This window comes from Phalacrocorax aristotelis, chromosome 1, assembly GCF_949628215.1.
Source record: "Phalacrocorax aristotelis chromosome 1, bGulAri2.1, whole genome shotgun sequence".
Lineage (NCBI taxonomy): Eukaryota > Metazoa > Chordata > Aves > Suliformes > Phalacrocoracidae > Phalacrocorax > Phalacrocorax aristotelis.
In genome coordinates this window covers 97,671,383-97,692,616 of record NC_134276.1, presented here as the reverse complement: position 1 = coordinate 97,692,616, position 21,234 = coordinate 97,671,383, and the positions used below count along the sequence as shown (strand labels likewise).

The 21,234-nt window shown below is 40.9% G+C and overlaps 1 protein-coding gene across 1 annotated transcript in view; it reads left to right on the top strand.

The window, feature by feature from the left end:
• PDXK (pyridoxal kinase) overlaps positions 1 to 21,234 on the top strand; it is a 47,530-nt gene that overhangs the window by 21,329 nt on the left and 4,967 nt on the right. The window contains exons 2-7 of the mRNA XM_075098793.1: positions 2,811 to 2,865; positions 11,806 to 11,910; positions 14,796 to 14,879; positions 16,802 to 16,848; positions 19,111 to 19,196; positions 19,989 to 20,034. Of these exons, the coding sequence (XP_074954894.1) occupies positions 2,811 to 2,865; positions 11,806 to 11,910; positions 14,796 to 14,879; positions 16,802 to 16,848; positions 19,111 to 19,196; positions 19,989 to 20,034 (423 nt within the window). The remainder of the gene's footprint in view (positions 1 to 2,810; positions 2,866 to 11,805; positions 11,911 to 14,795; positions 14,880 to 16,801; positions 16,849 to 19,110; positions 19,197 to 19,988; positions 20,035 to 21,234) is intronic.

Sequence of the window (21,234 nt, the reverse complement as noted above, 5' to 3'; positions counted from 1 at the left end):
GACGCCATTAAGTGATTGTTAGGGAGACCTTTAAAGGCTTTTTAGCCTGTTTTGCACTAATGAGAAAGCTCTTTTGCTGAATTTGAGCTGTCCGTGACTATTCCTTGACTATTCAAAGGCACTTTCTTTTTAACCCTCTTTTACCAAGTGTACAGCTACGCTCTTGGAGACAGCTGGGTATCAGGTTAGAGGTGGCCTCCCTTGTATTTTCCCTTCTGCTGGTTGAAGAAGATAAACTGGCCAAAACAAACCAAAAATCCCTAATCCTACCGAAAAGCTGGTTGAGAAATCAAATGATAGCTAGTGCTGGTGGAGACAATAAAGGACTGCTCTTTCTGGTGCCCATCTGCTGGTACAGTGCTTACTGTATTATAAAACAGCCCTGCCTACAAGCAGTTGGGCATGTTGTTCTTCCCTAAAGCACTAGGTGTAAACCCAAATAGCCAGTAAATCATAGGGTGTTCTGTAGTGTCAGGTGTTTAATAGTTGGAGAGATGTGATCTAAATATTGCACAGAAGTGGATTGGTTCGCAGTTGTTGCCAAGACGTTTGAAGGAGATCAGAACCTTTTAAGTCTGTTCACTGCACGGAGGGGAATTGAATATGGGATGACAGTCCTGTTAGAAGCAGTATTCTCATGTATTTCTTTGAAGAGCATGTGCAGACATCAAGGTTAAGGCCATAACAGTATTGCCATGTTCTTGCCCCTTTCATTCCTGGGTCTTGGAAAATAAAATCCACCAAGGTGAAACAAGAAACTGGGGTTAGAGTAGAAGCTGAGATTAATTTTAATTTGATCAGGCTGAGACAACTCACCATTCTGTCTATCATTAACATAAGATTACTTTGCTCTCCGGTTAGGAATGAACAGAAACTTCTATGAATCTAATATATAATAAAATAGTTTGGGTTGGAAGGGACCTTTAAAGCTCACCTTGTCCAACCTCCCTGCAGTGAGCAGGGACATCTTCAACTAGATCAGGTTGCTCAGAGCCCTGTCCAACCTGACCTTGAATGTTTCCCAGGATAGGGCACCTACAACCTCTGTGGGGAACCTGTTCCAGTGTTTCACCACCCTAGTTGTAAAAAATTTCTTCCTTAGATCTAGTCTAAATCTACCCTCCTTTAGTTTAAAACCATTACCCCTTGTCCTGTCACAACAGGTTCTGCTAAGATGTCTGTCCCCATCTTCCCGGTAGTCCCTCTTTAAGTACTAGAAGGCTGCTATAATGTCTTCCCAGAGCCTTCTCTTCTCCAGGCTAAACAACCTCAACTCTCTCAGCCTGTCCTCCGTTCCTCTGATCATTTTTGTGGCACTCCTCTGGACCTGCTCCAACAGTTTCATATCTTCCCTGTGCTGGGGGCTCCAGAGCTGAACGCAGTACTCCAGGTAGGATCTCACCAGAGCAGAGTAGAGAATCACCCCCCTTGACCTGTTGGCCACGCTTTTATTGATGCAGACTGAAAGAAGAGACTTGTTCTGTAGAGACCTGTGTGGAGTTTGAGCTGTAAAATGACAGAAAGGCAGCAGCTGCAGGCAGAAGGAACTACCCGTTGCAGCACATACCTCCATCTTGTAATGGCCCAGGGCTTGAAACAAGGGGCTTATCATTGAACGGCTTTCATGTACGAGTCAAAGTACATGCACAGGGAAAACCTAATGTCTGGCACCATACACTCAGATTTTTAATATATGTGAACAGGTTGCCTTTGTGATGAAAAAGGAGAGGCGTGCATGTCAGTGAAGAACGTGACAGGCAAAAGCTTAGTGTGTTCGTTCCCCCCATCCCCAGCAAATTGCCTGAAAGTGGATCATAAACAGCGATGCATCATTACTATTATCTCCTAGTATGACTCACTGAGCCATATATAGCAGCTCATCTTTTGAGGAGAATTCTTACTCAGAGCAAGTAGGATGTGGAAACAAATATTAAATCTCAGGCTGTTATGTCACTGTAGCTTTAGAGGTTCTTTCGTGGCAGATAAAAATGTCTAAAAATAGCTTGAACGGCAATGCCTGCCTGTCTGTATTAAGCAGGTGTTGCCAGATGAAAATTCCTCATTAGTTTTTTCCTGATTAGTGGTTCTTATTTTCATAATATTTATCTCTTTTGGGCAACAACAATGTGTGTGTTTTATTGCACTAGTGAATTCTTGGATATTTCAGTATTTGGATTGCTGATAAAAGAAGGTAGCAGGTGGCTTTTGGAGCGTGCTTTAGGCTTTTTTTTTTACTTTGTGTTTTTAAGAGATCTCTCCCTTTGCCTAATCATGCCCCAAATTAATTTTCTGTGATTTTTTTTTTCTATTCTCTTTTACTTGTAAAATCCAAATATAGCTCATAATATTGATCTCTTTTAAGATTCTTTTGTCCTCCTTTTAGAAAGATTTAGAAAGATTGCCTTTCTGGAATATGGCATTCTCCCTCATTATTTTGTATTAATTTAGTACCTTGAAATTTAGACTGCTTTTCTTGTAAAGAAAGACTGTGCAAGACTTTCTTCAGGGTTTCAGTGACTGCTGCTGGACCAGCCTCTCCGTCCTTACCCCTAGATGAATGCTAGCCTGAAGATCCAGTGCTCTGTTTTTCTGGTGCTGTTGCCAGTGTCACTTTTATTCCATGTCTACTGCTGTAGTAAAGTACTGCATTGTTTGTTTATGTTGCATGTATGTTGACTCGGCTTTTGCTTTAAAACAATGCTCAAGTTTTTAAAATATGCACTGGAAAATCAGAATCCTTTGTTGTGTTTTGTGATAACATATTGACAAAGCTGTGTTAGTAAAAGAAATATTCCTGTGTTCTGTTACAGGTTTTGGGATTTGAAGTTGATACGGTGAATTCTGTCCAGTTTTCAAACCACACAGGTAAAATTTTACATGTGTCTTCAGATACAGCTCTACAGTCACTCAGCTCTACTTACCACGACAGTGGAAGGGAGATCAGTCTTATGTTTTCACTCACATTTTCAAGATATAGGACAGAAATGTAATTTTCATGTTTTAATTCAAGTCTCACAGAAGTCTTGGGATTAGGATTTGATATGACATGGAAATGTCCTGTTCTGCTGCTTCAGAGTGTGAGTTTCTTTTGTTAGGCAGTAATCTAACTAACTCAGTGAAATAACACAAATACAGCCCTCCTGGTTTCAGCTGGGATAGAGTTAATTTTCTTTCTAGTAGCTGGTATAGTGCTGTGTTTTGGATTTAGGATGAGAATAATGTTGATAACACACCGATGGTTTAGTTGATGCAAAGTAGTGCTTACAGAGAGTCAAGGCCTTTTCTGCTCCTCACCCCACCCCACAAGCAAGCAGGCTGGGGATGCACAATAACCTGGGAGGGAACATGGCCGGGACAGCTGACCCCAGATGATCAAAGGGATCTCCCACACCATATGACATCATGCTCAGCATATAAAGCTGGGGAAAAGCTGGCTGGGGGTTTGCTGCTCAGGAACTGCCTGGGCATTGTTCAGTGGGTGGTGAGCAATTGCATTATGCATCCTGTGTTGTGTATATTCTTTTATCTTCTGTCCTATTGAATTTTCTTTATCTCAACCCATGAGTTTTACCTTTTTTTGCTCCCAGATTCTCTCCCCTGGCCCACTGTGGGAGGAGTGAGCAGAGGGCTGTGTGGTGTTTAGCTGCCTGCCAGGTTAAACCACAACAATGTCTGTCTACAGGCATGCCTGGGAACAGGAGTGTCTTCAGTACTGTTTTCTGTGCAGTATGGCTCTATGACACTTACCAGCCCAAATATCAGAAGAATCCTGAACTAGATGCAGTGATTCATCTCTTAAATGTGCCCACCGAGAAGGCTAGCAGTTACTCTAAAATTACAATCTGGAGGGAGGAAGGGGATGGGGTGTTAATACATGAACGCGATGTGCTCTCATTGTATTTTCAGACTTCCTAACACTCACAGTGCTAGAGGACATTATTTTTCAAAAGAAAGCTGAAATTTATATTTATTCTAGCAATACCTTTCACCCGTAAGGGAGCTCCAAGTGACTTGCTATTTTTGAATCACTAGGGATTCATGTACTGTCATGGTGGTGGCAGGTTGTTTGAGGGGAATCTACTCTAAATAAAAAAATTCTCAGGGTATCTTAAAAAATAAACAAGGAACAAATTTTGATTTTACCATCTTGTAAAACAGCAAAAATTGTTTCTGACAAAGAAAAAAAAGAAAAACCAAAAGTAGAGATAGTTTCCTAGTATCTCACAGGTACAGCTCTATTAATAAACTGCTAAATTTTTGGAATAGAGAGCAGACTGGGAAACCTCTGTCCTCTCTTACTATGTTGAGCTCTGTGCAGCTTTCAAAAGGTTATAAGATGTTCCTATGATGGAAGGAATTTAGCGTCACCCTGGGAAGAAGAAATTAATGTTTCAAAGGTAGCTGGAAAGCCATCACTGCTTGTTGAGAGGCACGAAAGAGGTAATAATTAAACAAGAAGTGGGGGTCTTTCCTGGCTCAGGCAAAAAGCTGCTTATTCTGCTTGTACCCTTTAGCACAGTACAAAGGTTCTCTCATGTTTTTAAAAGACATTTAGATGTGATTTTTGTTTCTTTAATGTATTTAGTTTTGGAGTTAGAGATTTTTCGTTGTTTAGTTTTTGACAGCTAGGTAAAACTGTTGTAATCTTCCAGAAACGAAGCAATTTTTTCACGTGAAATTATTTGGCGCTCAAAATGGATGAGCACCTGTCATTTGTTGGCTTTTGGTTTCAAGATTAAATCAGCTTTATAGGGCATTAAAAGAGCTTAATAGAGTTTTTATTGGACCATAAACTGAATGTTTCTGAAGGTAGGAAAATTACATTACCAATAGGATGACCAGATTCTTAAAGCAGAAAAGAGGGAAGATTTTTTTTTTTAAATAGTATTTCAGCTGGAGAAAGTCCTTCATTCAGGGTTTGGCAGACAATGAAGACAGAAGGAACAAATTAGTGATCTCTGCCCCTCCCACCCCAAAGGCCTAAATGAACATCCCAAAACCATAAATGTCTTGAAGATCACAAGTCTTTAAAATGTTTGGAACTTTTATTTTGTCTCTTGGTGTTTAGGAGTCACATTATCAAGTTTTTTCTAGAATCTTGATTGTCTTAGTAAAGGTATTAAAATATCTCAAAGACTGGTGCACAGCCTCATGACTTTGGGAAGCAGAGCTTTCAGAAAAAAAATCACGATACAGTAAGTACCGACTTCAGCAAGGCTTTTGACACTGTCTCCCAAAACATTCTCATAGACAAACTAAGGAAGTGTGGGTTGGACGAGAGGACAGTAAGGTGAATTTGAGAACTGGCTGAACAACAGAGCTCAGAGGGTCGTGATCAATGGGGCAGAGTCTGGTTGGAGGCCGGTGACTAGCAGTGTTCCCCTGGGATCTGTGCTGGGTCCAGTCCTGTTCAACATATTCATCAATGACCTCGACAAAGGGACAGAGTGTACCCTCAGCAAGTTCACTGGTGATACAGAACAGGGAGGAGTGGCTGATACACCAGAAGGCTGTGCTGCCATCCAGCAAGACCTGGACAGGCTGGAGGGCTGGGCCAAGGGGAACCTGATGAAATTCAACACAAGCAAGTGTAAGGTCCTGCACATGGGGAGGAACAACCCCATGCACCAGTACAGGTTGGGGGCTGACCTGCTGGAAAGTGGCTCTGTTGAGAAGGACCTGGGAGTGCTGGTGGACAGCAAGTTAGCCATGAGCCAGCAATGTGCTCTTGTGGCCAAGAAGGCCAACAGTATCCTGGGATGCATTAAAAGGAGTGTGGCCAGCAGGTCGAGGGAAGTTATCCTCCCCCTCTACTCTGCCCTAGTGAGGCGACATCTGGAGTACTGTGTCCAGTTCTGGGCTCCCCAGTTCAAGAAAGACAAGGAACTACTGGAGAGAGTCCAGCGGAGAGCTATGAAGATGATCGGGGACTGGAGCATCTCCCTTATGAGGAAAGGCTGAGAGACTTGGGTTTGTTTAGCCTGGAGAAGAGACTGAGGGGGGATCTTATCAAAACTTAGTAATATCTGAAGGGTGGGTGTCAAGAGGGTGCAGCCAGACTCTTTTCAGTGGTGCCCAATGGCAGGACAAGGGGCGATGGGCACAAACTGGAACACAGGAAGTTCCACCTGAATATGTGGAAAAATGTCTTTCCTGTGAGGGTGCCAGAGCAGCGGAACAGGCTGCCCAGGGAGGCTGTGGAGTCTCCTTCCCTGGAAATACTCAAACACTGCCTGGACACATTCCTGTGCCCCCTGCTCTAGGTGTGCCTGCTCAAGCAGGGGGTTGGACGAGGTGATCTCCAGGGGTCCCTTCCAACCCCTACCCTTCTGTGATCCTGTGAAGTGTTTGACACTTGCAAGCATGAGTAAAAGGAGGATGTATTTAGAAGTCTTGGTCATTTGGCAGAAAGAAGAAGGAATAGAGATGAAAGGAAGGGCCTGTATTCCCTTTTGTGACCAGTCTAGTTTTCTAACACTGCAGTTTAACCATTAAATTCTTCCTATACTTTCTTAAATAGAAGGGTAGATTCTAAGCCCAGTGGCATGTAGGAACATGTGGTGTCCTCATACAAAGACTTTTCCAAGTTTAAACATTTACACATGCCTCCATACAAACTTGGACTGTACCTGAAAATCAATGTACGTGCAGTCTGTGCCACTGCGGGGATTAATGAACAGAAACTGCTATGCTGGGCTGTGGCCTGTGTCGGGAGCAGTGCAGGAATACACAGGAATCGTATGCTGGATGAACTGAAGAAGATAACTTGATTTTCCCACAAGAGCATAATCTTATGAGAACCCTTTCTGTGATAATCATTAAAGCTGAAGGACAAATTTTTGCTTCAAAACCTGTGAACTCCAGTTTCTAAAAGAATGTGACATACCAGAAGGGGTACAGGTAGCAAAGTATGTGAGGTTTTGGACATCGCTTCTTTCTTTCCCCATCCCTGTCTTTAAACCTGATCTTGTCAGCAAAAGATGCAGAGAGAATTTATGACTAACAGACTTTCTTTGGTGAATCATCATTGCTTTTTTTTTGCCCTCTCTTTAAATCAGTAAGACACCTCAGGCCTATTTCTGCTGACTTCTGCTCAGAAAATTCAGCTTGCTTTAGTCTCTCATAATCCTGAAATTCAGAAAATGTGCTTTAAATCAATCCCCCTAGGAGAACAATTTGTCTTGTTGCTTGGTGAGGAACTTTTATGATTAGAGTGACTCACCCTTGAGTGGCATCATGCTTCATGTACAAATAAAAGAAGCTGTCATGCAATCTATAAAGGTTCTGTGCTTTTTATTCTGTTTTACTGTATTGTTGCAGAAGCATCTCATCTGATGTGCAAAAATAAAAATCTAGATTTTTTTTTATTGTAGCGTTGATTTTTTGGGGTGCATTTTTAATTCTTCAGTGATTTGAATTTTTGTTTTTAATTCATAGGTTAATGGTAAGCATATAATGTGCTGACATTGCCATCAAAATCCTACCTTTGAAACTGCTCCAGAACAAATAGCCTGTTTTTTTTTTTCCTGTTCCTTTTCATTGTTTTAGCAAAGCACTTTTGGACTTCCACTTAGTGGGTGTGTAGTGGGTGGTTGGGTTGGCTGGTGGGTCTAATACATGAGAAGTTATAATTATGTGTTGTTGATGTGATTCTTCATAGTCTACCGCCCATATGCAATCATTCACACCTGTGCAGTGTTGGATAAAAAAAGATCTCCAGTTGTGCCTAACACCAGTAGTATTTTACTCCTACACTGACCAGCTGTAAAAAACCTAGTGGAGAATTTGGTACTGTATTTCTGCTTTTGTTGAAGGCCTCCTGGTAGATGAAGATTAAGTCGTGTTTAGATCAGGTTGTCTGCCCGAGTTTGCATGTGAATTTTTTGGCACAGCTGGGACCAGATTGCCTGCCCATTATATGCCTTAAACACTACATCTTTCTTCCTTTTTCCCATGGAAAATACCTGATTACTGAAGCCACTGGAATAGTTTTGCAGGGAGCACCACCGGAGGAACTCAGACTTCAACAGAATGTTCTGGGTTGGAAAACAAAGAACTCTTACATGCCTTGCTATACTTAAATGGTACCTTTGTTTTTATTTGGGGTTTTTTTTGGAGGGGTGTGTGTGTTTGTGTGTGTGTGTAAGTTGTTGTTTTGTTTTCTTCTAGTATGCCTGGGATTTTTATTCTTTTTCTTTCTTCCTTGTTTATGAAAGTAATTAAGAGACTTATAAATACATTCCAAGTGAGAGAAAAAAGATGTACCAGTGGAGGAAGGCAAGAAAGAAGAGAGTGTAAATTCATCTTGGGTGCAGTATCAGCTGCCTCTTTTAGTTGTGGTTTTGGGATTTTTTTCTTTTCCATACAGATGAACTAAGACATTTCCTTGAAGGCTGAGGAATAAGTTTATCACTTTAGAGGGATAAGTGACAAAAGGCATCGTATCTTAGCTGTTTTTCCTTTCCTTATCTGCTTAAAAGCAAATATATAACATTTAATTGCAATAAAAGGCCATAACACAGATAATCAGAAGGGTTATAAAGATGTTTAAATGTTTATGTTCATCTGTGTGTTTAAAATTATTACTAATCTGGGACACTATTGCAGTGGGTCTGAGCCAAGTGCAGTACTGGAAGGCTGTGTCATAATTTGCAGTGTTCTGTCTGCTCTCTCACTGTAGCACTGAAGGGAATTACTGGGTGGTTTTGTAACCCAAACAAGGAAGACTCAGCTTTCTTCCTCTGTGGAAGATGCAAGCCAAGATCTCACTGCAATATGCAGGATAAAAGAGTAATAATTTGATCCAGCTGCTCTGCCTAACCAGCTCTGTAGTCTCCAAATGGGATGCAGCTGTTTTGCCAAGTACAACCTTGAAACTCACTCCTTAGTTTTCTAGGCTGTGGTTCCTGTATAATGTGTATAAATAGCCAGATACTGTGAGACTTCTGTGCTGTTGAGTGCCACAGTGGAAATATTGCTGCAAGCTAGGAGTTACAGTAAGTAGGCAGTTAAACAGAAGATTTCAAGTTTTCTCTTGCTGTTTTTCAGGTATTCACATTTAGTGGTGTAGGTATAGGGATAACATTTCTAGGAAACTGACCGTCCTTTAGGTCTTGCAACGCAACTTTGGGCCTTCAAATGTGCTCGTTGCTAGCTGAATTCTTATGTCTAGCTGAGGAGGACAGAGATTCCTTATCATCCTTAACTCCAACAACTCATGCTTTTCCCTAAAGCCAATTGGACCTCACATACTGAAGCTTGCTGTTGGCATTCCCTGCTAACTAGTTTTCGGTTCAGGGCTATGCAGTGTTTTTTTGACCACACAGTGTCTATCTGGATTTTTTGCCTTTCAAGGCAGTCTCTCTCCCTCTTCTTGGGACCCCAAGGTATCCATTCTTCAGTTAGTAAAACCCTTTTTGAACATCAGTAACTGGCTTTTTCTTCTGTCCCTCTACAGAAGCTGCTTTTTGGTTCTATATTCCACCAGGAGAGTAGGATAAATGCAGGGTTGTGGGATTTGCCCCTTGTTCATCATGTTACATGAAGTTACCCTGGGAAAAGGGCTTATGGTGGTTTCTATCTTGCTGCCAGTTTCAATTTTGTTTGTTTCTTCTTACTTGAACGTAATTCAACTCCTAGTGCAATCACAGATTTCTGCAGATCCAGTGAAGTCATGGTCCTTTTCCTTCTGTCTGAAAAGCCAGGGCTTCTGTGAGAGCTTCCCTAGTTTTTTTTTTTCGCTCCAGCTATCATGTGATTAGACTTTAGGCTGTATTACGTATATTACCAGGTGGTAAAAAGGATCTTCTAGATACCCTTGGAACTCATTGCTACAGAGTTTGAACAATGTCCCTGCCCCATGTGAGCTAAGCTGGGCTGCTACCTAACATTTTGTTTCCATATTTAGTTCCTTCCCTCGGTGGAGGATCGGTGTGACATGGACCCTGTACATTGCCTGTTTAGGACAGCTTGACATAAGAAGGTGAACTTTTAGTTAGATAGTGGATGTGCAGGGTCCCTCTGTAGGAATGACTCCCAAGAGTATCTAGATTGTCTGGACAATCTTTCATAGCTATTTTAACGGCCAGGTGTAAGATGAATGACTGCTCTTTTGCCAGCTGACCTTGATTCTGCGTGAAAACTGCACTCAGTTTCTTTGGTGGGCTTAATGGAATAAAAAGGAGTCTGATCTGTCCCTAGTTGGACTGGCTTTGCAGTGCTAATAGTAGTAGAGATTTGGGGAGGAGGAGAGGGCAGATTAATTCTCTCTGAAGCTGCAGATGTGACAGAAGAAACATCTGCATATGTGTCAAATAAGCCAAATACTTGAGTTAGTTGTAGTCAAGGGTTCCTCATATACTTGGGTCTAGACATGTGCCTGGGTGTTAGGTGTTGCCATTTTGACTATCACTACGTTCAGCAGTGGAACTACAGCCCTAATATATGGGAATCCCTCACTTCAGCCACTTCTTCACAGATACTTTTTAAAAAACATTTGCTAGGGAGAGAAGGGTAGTGACTGATGTGAGTCAGTCCCCCAGCCAGCTGGCAGTGAGAAGTGTTTTAGAGGCTAGGCTTTCGTGAGCTAAGGAGAACAAAATGATCCATCTGCTCACCCTACTGTGGGTGTATTTGCATTCATAAGAAGGAAAACTGAAAAATGTGCTTATCCTAGGCTCTAGGCATCTTTTGGCAGTTACTTTAATGTTTAGAGTGATAATCAAAACCAACAGTTTTTATCACAGGATTTTCTAAGAGCAGAAGTTAAACAAAATAGCATTGTCTTCACACAGGGGTGGTGTGGAAGAAGATACCTCATTTAACATTTCACTTTTCCTGATTCCAGTTAATAAAAAGATAATCTTTTTAACAAACTCTGTATTTATGGAGGTTGGAAGAGTTCAACTGTGGGTGCTTCACCTAATATCCTGGAGTAAGCCCCGTTCTTCTGTACAAGGGAGTGGTGGCTGCCATCTAGATGGGCAGGCTTGTATGACAAGGTGTAAGGTGCATTTACATTTTTCAACAAATATTTAGAGTTTGTCCAGGAAGACTTTTTCCCCCCTTGAAATTGGCTGCTGTGGACCTTGGTCCATTGTTTGCTGAAATCAGTTCAGCTTCTCCCAAGTAACTTCGCCTTCTAGCCGCTTCTCAGCAAGAATATTAGCATGTAATTCTTAGAGGTCATTCAAGGAGAAAAGTGTATGGATATTACTTGTCTGTCTGTAGTATCCTTCTGATAGTCATTTGCCTCTTCCAGGATCCTTGGCATTAAAACTGTGCTATTTTTGGAAGAAAATCTGTCAGATGGCATCGTATGTTTAAAGAGCATCCATGACAATGTTCTGCTGAGGTCACTGGATTTGTTATGTGCAGGTTCCAGTGTCTGATGGTGCTGCATGCCTGTGTCCAGACAGATCTACCAGCCTGTTTAAGCTTGTCATCTAGCCTACAGTGAAGTCTAAAACATGTATGTCCCCCACAGGAAAGGGATAGCTGTACAGGCTCCATGGGAAAACTTGCAGGAGCTTGTGTGTGTTCTGCTTGATTTGCTGACAAATGGACAGTCTCAGACTCCAGTGTAGTCACTCTAGTTCCTCTGGGAAACAGAGGTCCTAAGAAGTTGTTGAGCATGTTAAGTGTTCTGCTGACAGCAGCTTTCATTCAGCAATAACGTTTTACAGAAGAGGAGGTGGAAATGCTTTCTGGTGCTAATATCTGATACGATCCCTCCAAGTGTATAGTCTTTGTGATTCTGAATAGAAAATCTAGCTCTTGAAAAACTATCTGACATTTACTTTGCAGGTTATGCCCACTGGAAGGGTCAGGTGTTAAATTCAGATGAACTTCATGAACTGTATGAAGGACTTAAGCTGAACGAGGTCAACCGGTACGATTATGTACTCACAGGTAAGAAGAGCTTGTTGCGTGGGAGTTCCCATGAAATGTAGACAAAGTAAAGAAATATAAATCATATCCCTCCTTATTCCAAATTAAGCAATTACCTTTTCCCTGCTTTGATTCCTCCTGCAATTTCATCTGTGTGTTATAGTCTCAACTGCCCATTCTGTTTAGTTTGAAACAGCCAGTGTTCTCCAGCCTGAAAGTTGTAATTGGGTGGGTAAATTGATCCCCTTGTATAGTTCACAGACTTGTACAAGCTTGATTAATGTTTTGGGAGTGCCTCTGCTGAAAAAAGGATGAGGAACATCAGAGTATTATTTTCAAATGTATTATGAAGACATGAGTTTAACCTTTTCTCCTAAATTTGCAGTACTGGCACTCTGCGGTACTGTAGCATGATTTTATACACTGTTATCTGTCCTTCTTTTTTCTCCTTTAAGGGGTAGTGCTTTGGATACAGAGCAAAGTATAAGCAGGGTAGGCTTTTGGTTTCGACTGTCATGTCTCTGGATTCTTTTGCTCTTGTTACTCTGTAGGTCCTCTGAGTGGATACAGTTCTGCGGGACCTACAGAGTGTTCCTTTGCTTGCCATTAGTGTTTATAAATATAGGCAAAGGGAACTTCTTGTAGGATGCTTTATAGAAAGGAAGGATTCTATGTGCAGTTTTTATTAAAAACTGTTTCTCACCCAGTTCCTGTTTCCCAAGTGTAGATTACTGATAGGGTTTCACCTCAGTAAAAGCTCTGCATCTGGTTTAGGTTACAGTATCAATTTTTTTATAACAGTGGACAGTCGCTTTTTAAAGGTAAACAGAAATGTATTGCCAGATTTGATTGCTTTCATGGCTTCCACATGTAGGAAAGTGCTTTATATACAGGGAAAAACTGGAGACTTCAAGTAGCAGTCATTCCGGCTTGAAGGGTGTGGCATGTCTGAAGAGTTACTGTCAGTTACTTCTCAGGGAATATCTCCAGAGTAAAGGAGACTGAATAGAAAATAGATTGAACTAAGGTTAAGGAATTAATTTCAGCATAAATGGGTTCTTTGTGATTGAGAAATAGAAAAACTTGCTGCTTTTCCTTGAAAGAACTCACACAGGGGACATTCCCAGGAAAAGCACACTGTGTTGTAGGAGTTTTCAGGAGGTGTTAGTATGCAAAATTTGTAAATAAAGTTTGAGTATTCTTTCAGCTGAAATGTTGCTTTTTTATTTTACTTTCCATTCTTGGAAGAGGCCCCAACTGCTTTCTTATCACTGTCTTGTACTGGCAAAGTGGATGTAAGAGGTTAAAGAAGGTAGAAGGAAAAATAGAAATCTTCAGCAAAAAGCAATTTTGGAGGTTTTTAATAATTTATTAATACGCCTTTTAAAATAGGATAGATTTGTGGGTAGATGGTCAGTGGGTGGTTCATTTTCAAAAATCTCGTTCAGCGTAGGCATTTTCAGTAAGGACAGAAGGAAGGCATGGGTAGAAATGGCACTAATTTCTTAAGATTTAATAACACTGTCAGTGTTTCAGTGTTCAGTTGCACTGTGGCTGAACATAAAATTCATTTATTTTCATTTAGGGCCAAGAGACGGATTTTTCTCTTCCAGTAGGAATAGCCATTCACTATAGTGCACAACTGTCTGTGTGCCTCCAACAACCTGGATATGATTATTCAAACACTGACCGCAAATGAATTTGCCAACAGATGGGATTTGACTGTAATTATATGTCTGACTGTAGATATATTGGCTGAGGAAATTATTATCTTTAGGCTGATTATACAAAATAACATTTCATTAACTTTTGTGACTGTTAGTTACTTGTAGATCATGACATATTTCTTTCATTTACAGTAAAACACTCAAGGTAAGAAAGAAACTCCAATTCAGTGTAATTTTTTGGAAACACCTCTGTTAATAATGTTAATCATACTTGGTATTTTTTTTCAGCCAGCCTACCATCACAGGTCATTTTGAACAAAAACCTTTACTTGTCTTTTTTGACTGATTGTAATAATTTCATAGACATAAGAAAAAGCATTTTGGCCAAAATTCTTGGAAACTTTTTCCATTTCTCTGCAACATCTAAGAATTGATCAATTTTGTGAGGTTTTAAAAAAAAAAAAATAAAATCTCCAAAATGTGTTTTAATATTTCAGTGGAGTGGGCATTTCCAAGCTGAAGGTTTGAAGAAGCTACCTTGCTAAAAATAGTACTATTAAAAGAACTAAAATAAATTAAAATTAAATTATTAATTAATAAATGTTGTAAATAAAGTCAATGCATAAAATAAATATACAGCTAAAGAAACATCTATAAAATAAAGTAACAATTAAATAAGAATATTGTGGTGCTAGCATTGTGATTATGGCCTTAACATATAATAAAACTTATTTCCAATTTATTTCACTGCTAAGCCTGAAAGTATGAATTTTAATGGTGCATTGGCCATTGCTCTAAAATATTCAACATTAATTCTCCATTGCATTAATGTGTTGGACTGTATCAGCACCAACATTAATAATAAAAAAACCTGCTTCAAACCAGAGTATGAGAGAAGTATATGGAATTTAAAATATTTCTTATAGTAATGATTCATACTGCTGTGTTGAAGAAAAGGAATGTTTTTTCCTTTCAGCCTGACTTTTTTGTATATATGTTCAAGCATTTTGAAGTTTTACGAGCCCTTCACATATAACATACTTAGTAAATGGATTTTTAAGGTTATATTTGTAGTTGTGCAAGCAGAGTCTGTATTTGTCTTCCACTTGCTATTCCTGAATGAAATACTAAAACGCCTTTGTTCTAAAAATGCGTTGTTGCAAAGGATGAGAAGTATGCAAAAAAAAAAAGCATTCATGAAAATACACTTCAAAATTGTCTTTTTTTTCCCTCCCAAAGGGTATACAAGAGACACGTCATTTCTTGCAATGGTGGTGGATATTGTCCAGGAGTTGAAGCAACAGAATTCTAACCTAGTATATGGTAAGGATGTGTATTATAATCCTTTTTGCTTCATCGTTGCATATGCCCATCACTTTCACGTTTTGGGAAGAAAACGCTGCTCTGATGCTACCCAGCATTTCACAACGATCTTGTGTTCTGATCTGGCTAGGACCAGCTGAGGCTGCAGTGGAGTTTCGCTTCAGCATTGCTTAAGTGTTGAGAGAATTGTTTTTTTTATCTGTCTAATTTTATGCCTTTCAGTATGTTTCTTGCATTATGCCGTCCAAAGGAGAATGTCCCTTGAGGACTGATTGTCTGTATCAAAGGCAGGCTTGTAAAATCCCTGCCGGCTGCTGCTGGTTGTTCAGAGATGTAGGCTGTAAGTGCCTTCATCCAGGTAAAGCCTCTCCTGGATTTCCAAGTCAGTCAAAAGCAGGGTAGACACTCCTGTGTTGCCCTAGCGTGGTTTCATGTTACATCCCAGAAGCAGTGTCTTACTGTACCTTACATGCTTTATAATTTAGCTTAAACTCCAAGAAGTTTTTAACTCTGCCCTCTGCTAAGATAACTTAGGAGCACTCAAAGAGCAACAGACTCTATTAACATGTCATGTCAGGCTTCAACCTGTGAGAAAAGATTCTCCTTTTTCCTTCTGAACTCTCTTAGTGTTCAGAACTTTTGAACATAACCAGCATAGGTGTGAATTGGGGAAAACATTTAGAGTGACAGGGCAAAGTCCAGGGATTTAGTGGAACAAAAAGCTGTGAATGATGGTTTGAGCCCATCATCTTCACATTCAGTGAACTGTGTGGTCAGGAAACATCTAGGATGGTTCACAGGATTTGCAAGGTGTAATATGGCAGAGTGTGATATCTGACTTAAAATTAACAAAACACAGTTCTCATTTAGAAAAATGTAGCAGAGATATCTTCACGAGCTCGGATTTTGTTGCTTTTTAGCCTTTTTTAACACTGTTGCATTGTCAGATTCTCCAGGGCCTTGTACTAGAATGTGAAAGGTAAAAGAATGTTGGAGTGTGAGCAGAAAGCAACATCTAGCTGTGTAGAATAGGAAGGAAGTGGTCAGATGGTGGGAACACAGCTAGGCTTCTAAGGTCCTTTATTTTTAAATAAATAGATTATAAAGTAAGGAAAATACTTTTAAAATGTAAAACAAATTACCTTCTTTTTAATCACAGAAACTTCCTTAAATACTGATTATACATTGTTTTGATACCTTTGGTTTTCTATTTCTTTTTTATCTTGCTAGAAGCTCTTCTAACACAATGAACAATGTTCCTTTTTAAAGTACAAGGCTAGGCTGTTTCCATCCTCACTTTGAAATTGAGGGCACTTGGAGTATGTGTTAATACTGCTAATGATTCAGAACCTGTGCCAAATGTGGGTCAATATTATTACAGCAAGTATGAGTTTATGTACTTTGGCATGGATTTTCTTCGTGTTTCATTATAATACGCATAACTTTTTTATGGGTACACACAGCGTTTTGGGTGTGTACGTTTGGCATGTATCCTATGCTAAAGTAAAATTAGGACTCTTCTCACAGCTGTTAGCTTCTCCCATGTTTATTCCCCACCATGCTACTGTTCCAGAGTTTTGGTTTGGGGAGTGAAGGATCTCTGCGTTTTCCATAACTCCCCTTTACTCCCAGCAGCCAGACCCTCTCATCCTCATCACCTGCAGACATAACAACATGGAATTGGATAGGAGAGGGTGACTACAAGCTTCTGACAATGGTTTAAGACACACAGCCTACTCTTTCAGAATTGGCAGCCACCAGTTATGAATTTCGGGTTGAGTGTGCTGCAAGAGCTGTGGGAGTATATAAGTTATCAGGTGCTTCGTGCTGTTATGTAGCCACTGCTGTTACCTAAAACTTTTCCCTTCTACCAGGGTCTCTAACTGTACCCCATTTCTAAAGCTAGGTTTATTCTGTTACAGTATGCGATCCAGTGATGGGTGACAAGTGGAATGGAGAAGGCTCTATGGTTAGTACTTACCTCTTTGGATTCTCTGTATAGTGAATATTTGCTATATAAAGATGTATAAAGATTTATTAATTTTTAAACACCAAAACTAATCTACTTTACCGAAGTGTGGCTTTGGATCCCAACATCGAGTACGTTTGTACATTAATTTCCTCTGTTTAAATGAGTGTAGTATCTGGGAAGAATGATGGCTGCATAGCCCTGGGATTAATTCTAACACTCTGCTGAGACAGCAGGTGGAATATGGACCCTGTCCGCAGGAAAATATCCCCCTGCTCCCCCTCCTTGTCTCACTGGAGTTCCCTCATCATCTGTCAGAGTTCTGTTTTGTCTGGTAGCCTGGCTGGCATTGTCAGTGATTGTGTGAATTGACATACCACTCAAACCTAAATTAAGATTACTTATTTCATGTGAGATCCAACAGCTGTTAGGCATTGGGCTGTGATCGGTGACAGAAAGATTCTGTGTGCCAATACCAGACTGCATGCTGACAAAGAAACATTCCCTCTTGATCACGACTAGCAAATAATTTCAGTAAAAATGCAATGTGGGAAGACATCAGTAATAATGGCATTTTATGTTTTCTTCTGCCTTAGCTAGTCATGCACTATGAATTCCTCTTTGTCTGTGTACCTTTTTACAGTTTACCTGCTCATAAAACATCATATGAACTAGCACTTAGTAATCAATTTGCCATTGCTTTTGTGTTCTATTCTTTCATTTTATGTCTATTGTAATACTTAACTGTCCTCGGCTTTTTCTAACAAGGCAGAGAATCTAGCAGCTGTCAGGTCATTTTGCAAAGCTTTAGCTCTTGGGAGAAGTCATAACCATGGGCCTACCTGTGTCTTTTGCGTGAAGGACAAGGTAGATGGAAGAGGAGAATATTTAACGTGCAACCCACCAACTCATTCCTGCCATAAGTAATAAAATAATTATTTAAAATGCCTTGGTTTAGACATGACCTAGTCTTGCATTTCTGTCCAAAGGTGGAGCCCCTGTGCCATCATCGCTTCACCATGGCTGCATGAGTGAGCTCAGTATCAGTTCATACTGATGTTCATACTGGGTGTTCTGGTCGTACCTGGTGGTCAACACTGTGGTGGGGTTGTACCTGTTGCTGATACAATTGGAATGGGAGACAGTAACACATGGGCACACGTATACATGCACCCTGTCCTGTGTAGCTTCTGAGACTAACAGAGAAAACAAAACAAGGACATAAGGGGGATGAATCCTGATTTAACAAATGGGGTTCTGTCAAAGAGTATCAGCTACTAGTAAACAGTGAACTTTTAATAAAGGTTTTGTTAAACTGAGTTACAGCAGGACTCAGGAAGGTGAGGTGACCCCTCTACCTATCTAACCCAAACTCCTAGCTGAGCTCCAGTGTGTGCCAAAACAGCTGATGCTTTTCAGCTTTGAGTCTGAAGAATGTACAGGGTGGTGAGCTCGTGTTACGTCTTAGTGTGTCATCTGCTTAGACAACCAGTCTCGCGTTGCTGATGGGCCGTATTTAGCTAACGAAAACAGGGTGGAGATGGAACAAACAGGCAGAAAGGGAAGCATTGGCCCTCATTACTTGAAGAGCTGATTCTGCAGGCAGCAAAGTGTGCTAGGATTTTGTTAGGCTTGGGCGCAACACAAGCAAAATACTTTTAATGTCCTTATCGGAGCTGCTTTATAGATTAAGTTGTACCAAACAAATTACAAATCTGATTCCCATTCAGGCATATTGATGTACAGCACACCCTAGAAATGCTGCACTGAAAGGAGGCGGCAAAATAATGCATAGCATGGATGTTACTTGTTCCTAAGCCCCCCAGTGTAATACAATGTGGGCACACACTGCTGCAGCAAAGGGCACCTGCACTGCCAGTACAACAAACAACTAGTTTGTTTTGGAGGTAAGGGCATGAGAAAGGGTTCCCCGTGTTGGGACGCTGTATTTCCTAATGTTGTTGTGTCACCTTGGTGAGAGGGAACCCAAAGGTTCTTCAGCCAGGAACCACTTCCTTTTAATGCTGCCAGTTTAGGCCTGTCTGCTTAGCGGTGCTTCCCATGGCCTCCAGTGAAAGAAGGGCTGTTGGTTGTGCTGTCAGCAGCCTGAGGATGCACTAGCGCTTTAGTTACTGCTCCATAACAGTACACTGGGAGCTGTCAGGTTACACCATGACAGCATGAATGGTGGTTGAGGGAAGGAGGGTTGCAGACCCACATGTCAGATGCTGCTGACATTTGATACTGTTTTTTCTCCCCCAGTATGTGCCCAAGGATCTCCTCCCAGTCTACAGGGACAAAGTTGTACCAGTTGCTGATATAATTACACCTAACCAGTTTGAAGCTGAGTAAGTACTTGTTTTCTTTTATAGCCTAATAAACTTGGGGATAAAAGCAGGGGAGACTGATACCTATTCTTTTATGTGACACAATACAAGGCCGTATGTATATATGTCTTGGGTTTTGTTTTTTAGCTGTGACTTTCAAGTGGTGCTTTGCAGCAAAACTCCAACTGTTCCATACTGAAACCAATAAAAAATCTGGGAGTTATGTGAGGAAACAATTTCTCTTGTTTTCACCAGTCTCTCATTTTTATGATTACTTATTGTTGTCTCCAGAGGCCTGTATCTAGGGCAGGTTATAAAAATACCTCACTTCCCTTCCCCATCCTTACCCATTTGTAGGAAAATTTTTATACGTCAGAATATTAAAACTGAAATTGTTTGACTCAAACTCCCAAAATTAGATTCAGAAATACTACCATGGCAAAATCAAATGCCTCCTGCCCATCCCATCTACATAGCTGTGGCTCTTTGTTCAGGAGTTTATCTGTTGTGATACGTCACAGGCTGTCCTCCTAAGGGGAGGGAGCAGCTACATGGGAGATGGAGAGAAGACACTTGTGAGGGAATTTTATGATACAGGGATCTCTACAGGAGGCTGGTGTGAGTCTGCTTCAGAAGCACTGTGTATCTGTGTACATAACTTTCAAAGACAGTGGTCTGGTACAGCAGACCATGCAGCTACAAACAGTTTAGGCCTGTATGGTGCAGTCCAAGCTTTCTTCCTTTCAAAGAGTAAACAAAGCAGTCATTGCCTAGAGAACTTGTGCTCTTCTAAGATTTCTGTTTCATTCTCAGGTTACTCACAGGCAGGAAGATTCACACAGAAAAAGAAGCTTTAGAGGTAAGTAGGTAGGGGGTAGGATGTGTAAGATCTCTTTCTGTATTCCTGCCTGCACTTTGGCGTCTATCCGTTCTCTCCATTTATCATTAAAGCTTGTGCACTCCCCGCACAGAACACTTCCTGTTCTAGTGCCAGACTCCTGAAGAAACTTCCCAAAAGAACTACAGATAAAGGCATTACAGGGGTGATGGGTAGGTCTCTGCAAGCTTGTTTTCCTTAAGTGTAAGAAGGGTAGCAGCAGCACACATGGCAAGTAACCACACTCTTGTCAGTGCTGTGGGAATCCACTGGTTGCTGTGAAAACGCCGGGTGACACGGGGCATTAGAAACCTGCATGAGTCGCTCCCTCTGCTGTCTACATGTGAGTCGTGCAACAGCCATGCTAAGTTTCAGGACAGCCGTTTCTCATTCTCCCATACAGACTGTAAGGAAGACAGCTTACAAGCAAACTCTTACAAGGACTGGTTGAATACACTCTGAATCTCTTCCTGACAGTGTTTGCTGCTTCTTTGTTTCTCTTCCTTAAATTGACTCAAATGGGATGAAAACTTGGTAGCAAAAGGATAGATGAGAAACCAGACTGGGAGTGATGGCCTTCAGGTACTTCCTGGTGAAAGATGGACAAGTCCACAGCACTGATAGCTGCTGTCATCTCCACAAAGAGATAATAGATGGTCCTGCGTTGAGGTGTAAGGATTTACCCTTTTACACAAACTGAAGAAAATAAAAAGCTGCAGGGCTTGGTGATGAAGACAAAATCAGAATATGGTTTTATTGGTGTCTTGAGAAGAGCTGAGCTCTTTGTTTTATTGACTCATCAAGTGCTTTCCTAATGGACTGATATTATTTCTTCCAGTGTGGTTTTGAACTTCAAAGGAACACAAAATCTTTAAACAGCAGCTGCAGTGGCACCCCAGAGAGTAGCTGGGGTCTGTCAGCCCAAATGTTTGTTGGTTTTTTTTTGTTTTTTCCTCCAGCAACGTCATGCAACATGGGTTGATTACCATCTCTTCATGGCAGGAAGCAGCTCCAAAGATTTCAACTCTTAATTCCTCCCCCTTCTCCCTGCTCCCCAAGTCTTATGTTACCCCACTGTGCTGGGCGAGGGTGACAAACTGTGCTTCATGCCACTAGCTGCTAACTAGAACTCAGTTTTTCTATTCTCATCCTCACCTTGAGAACAACACTGTTAGCTGAGCA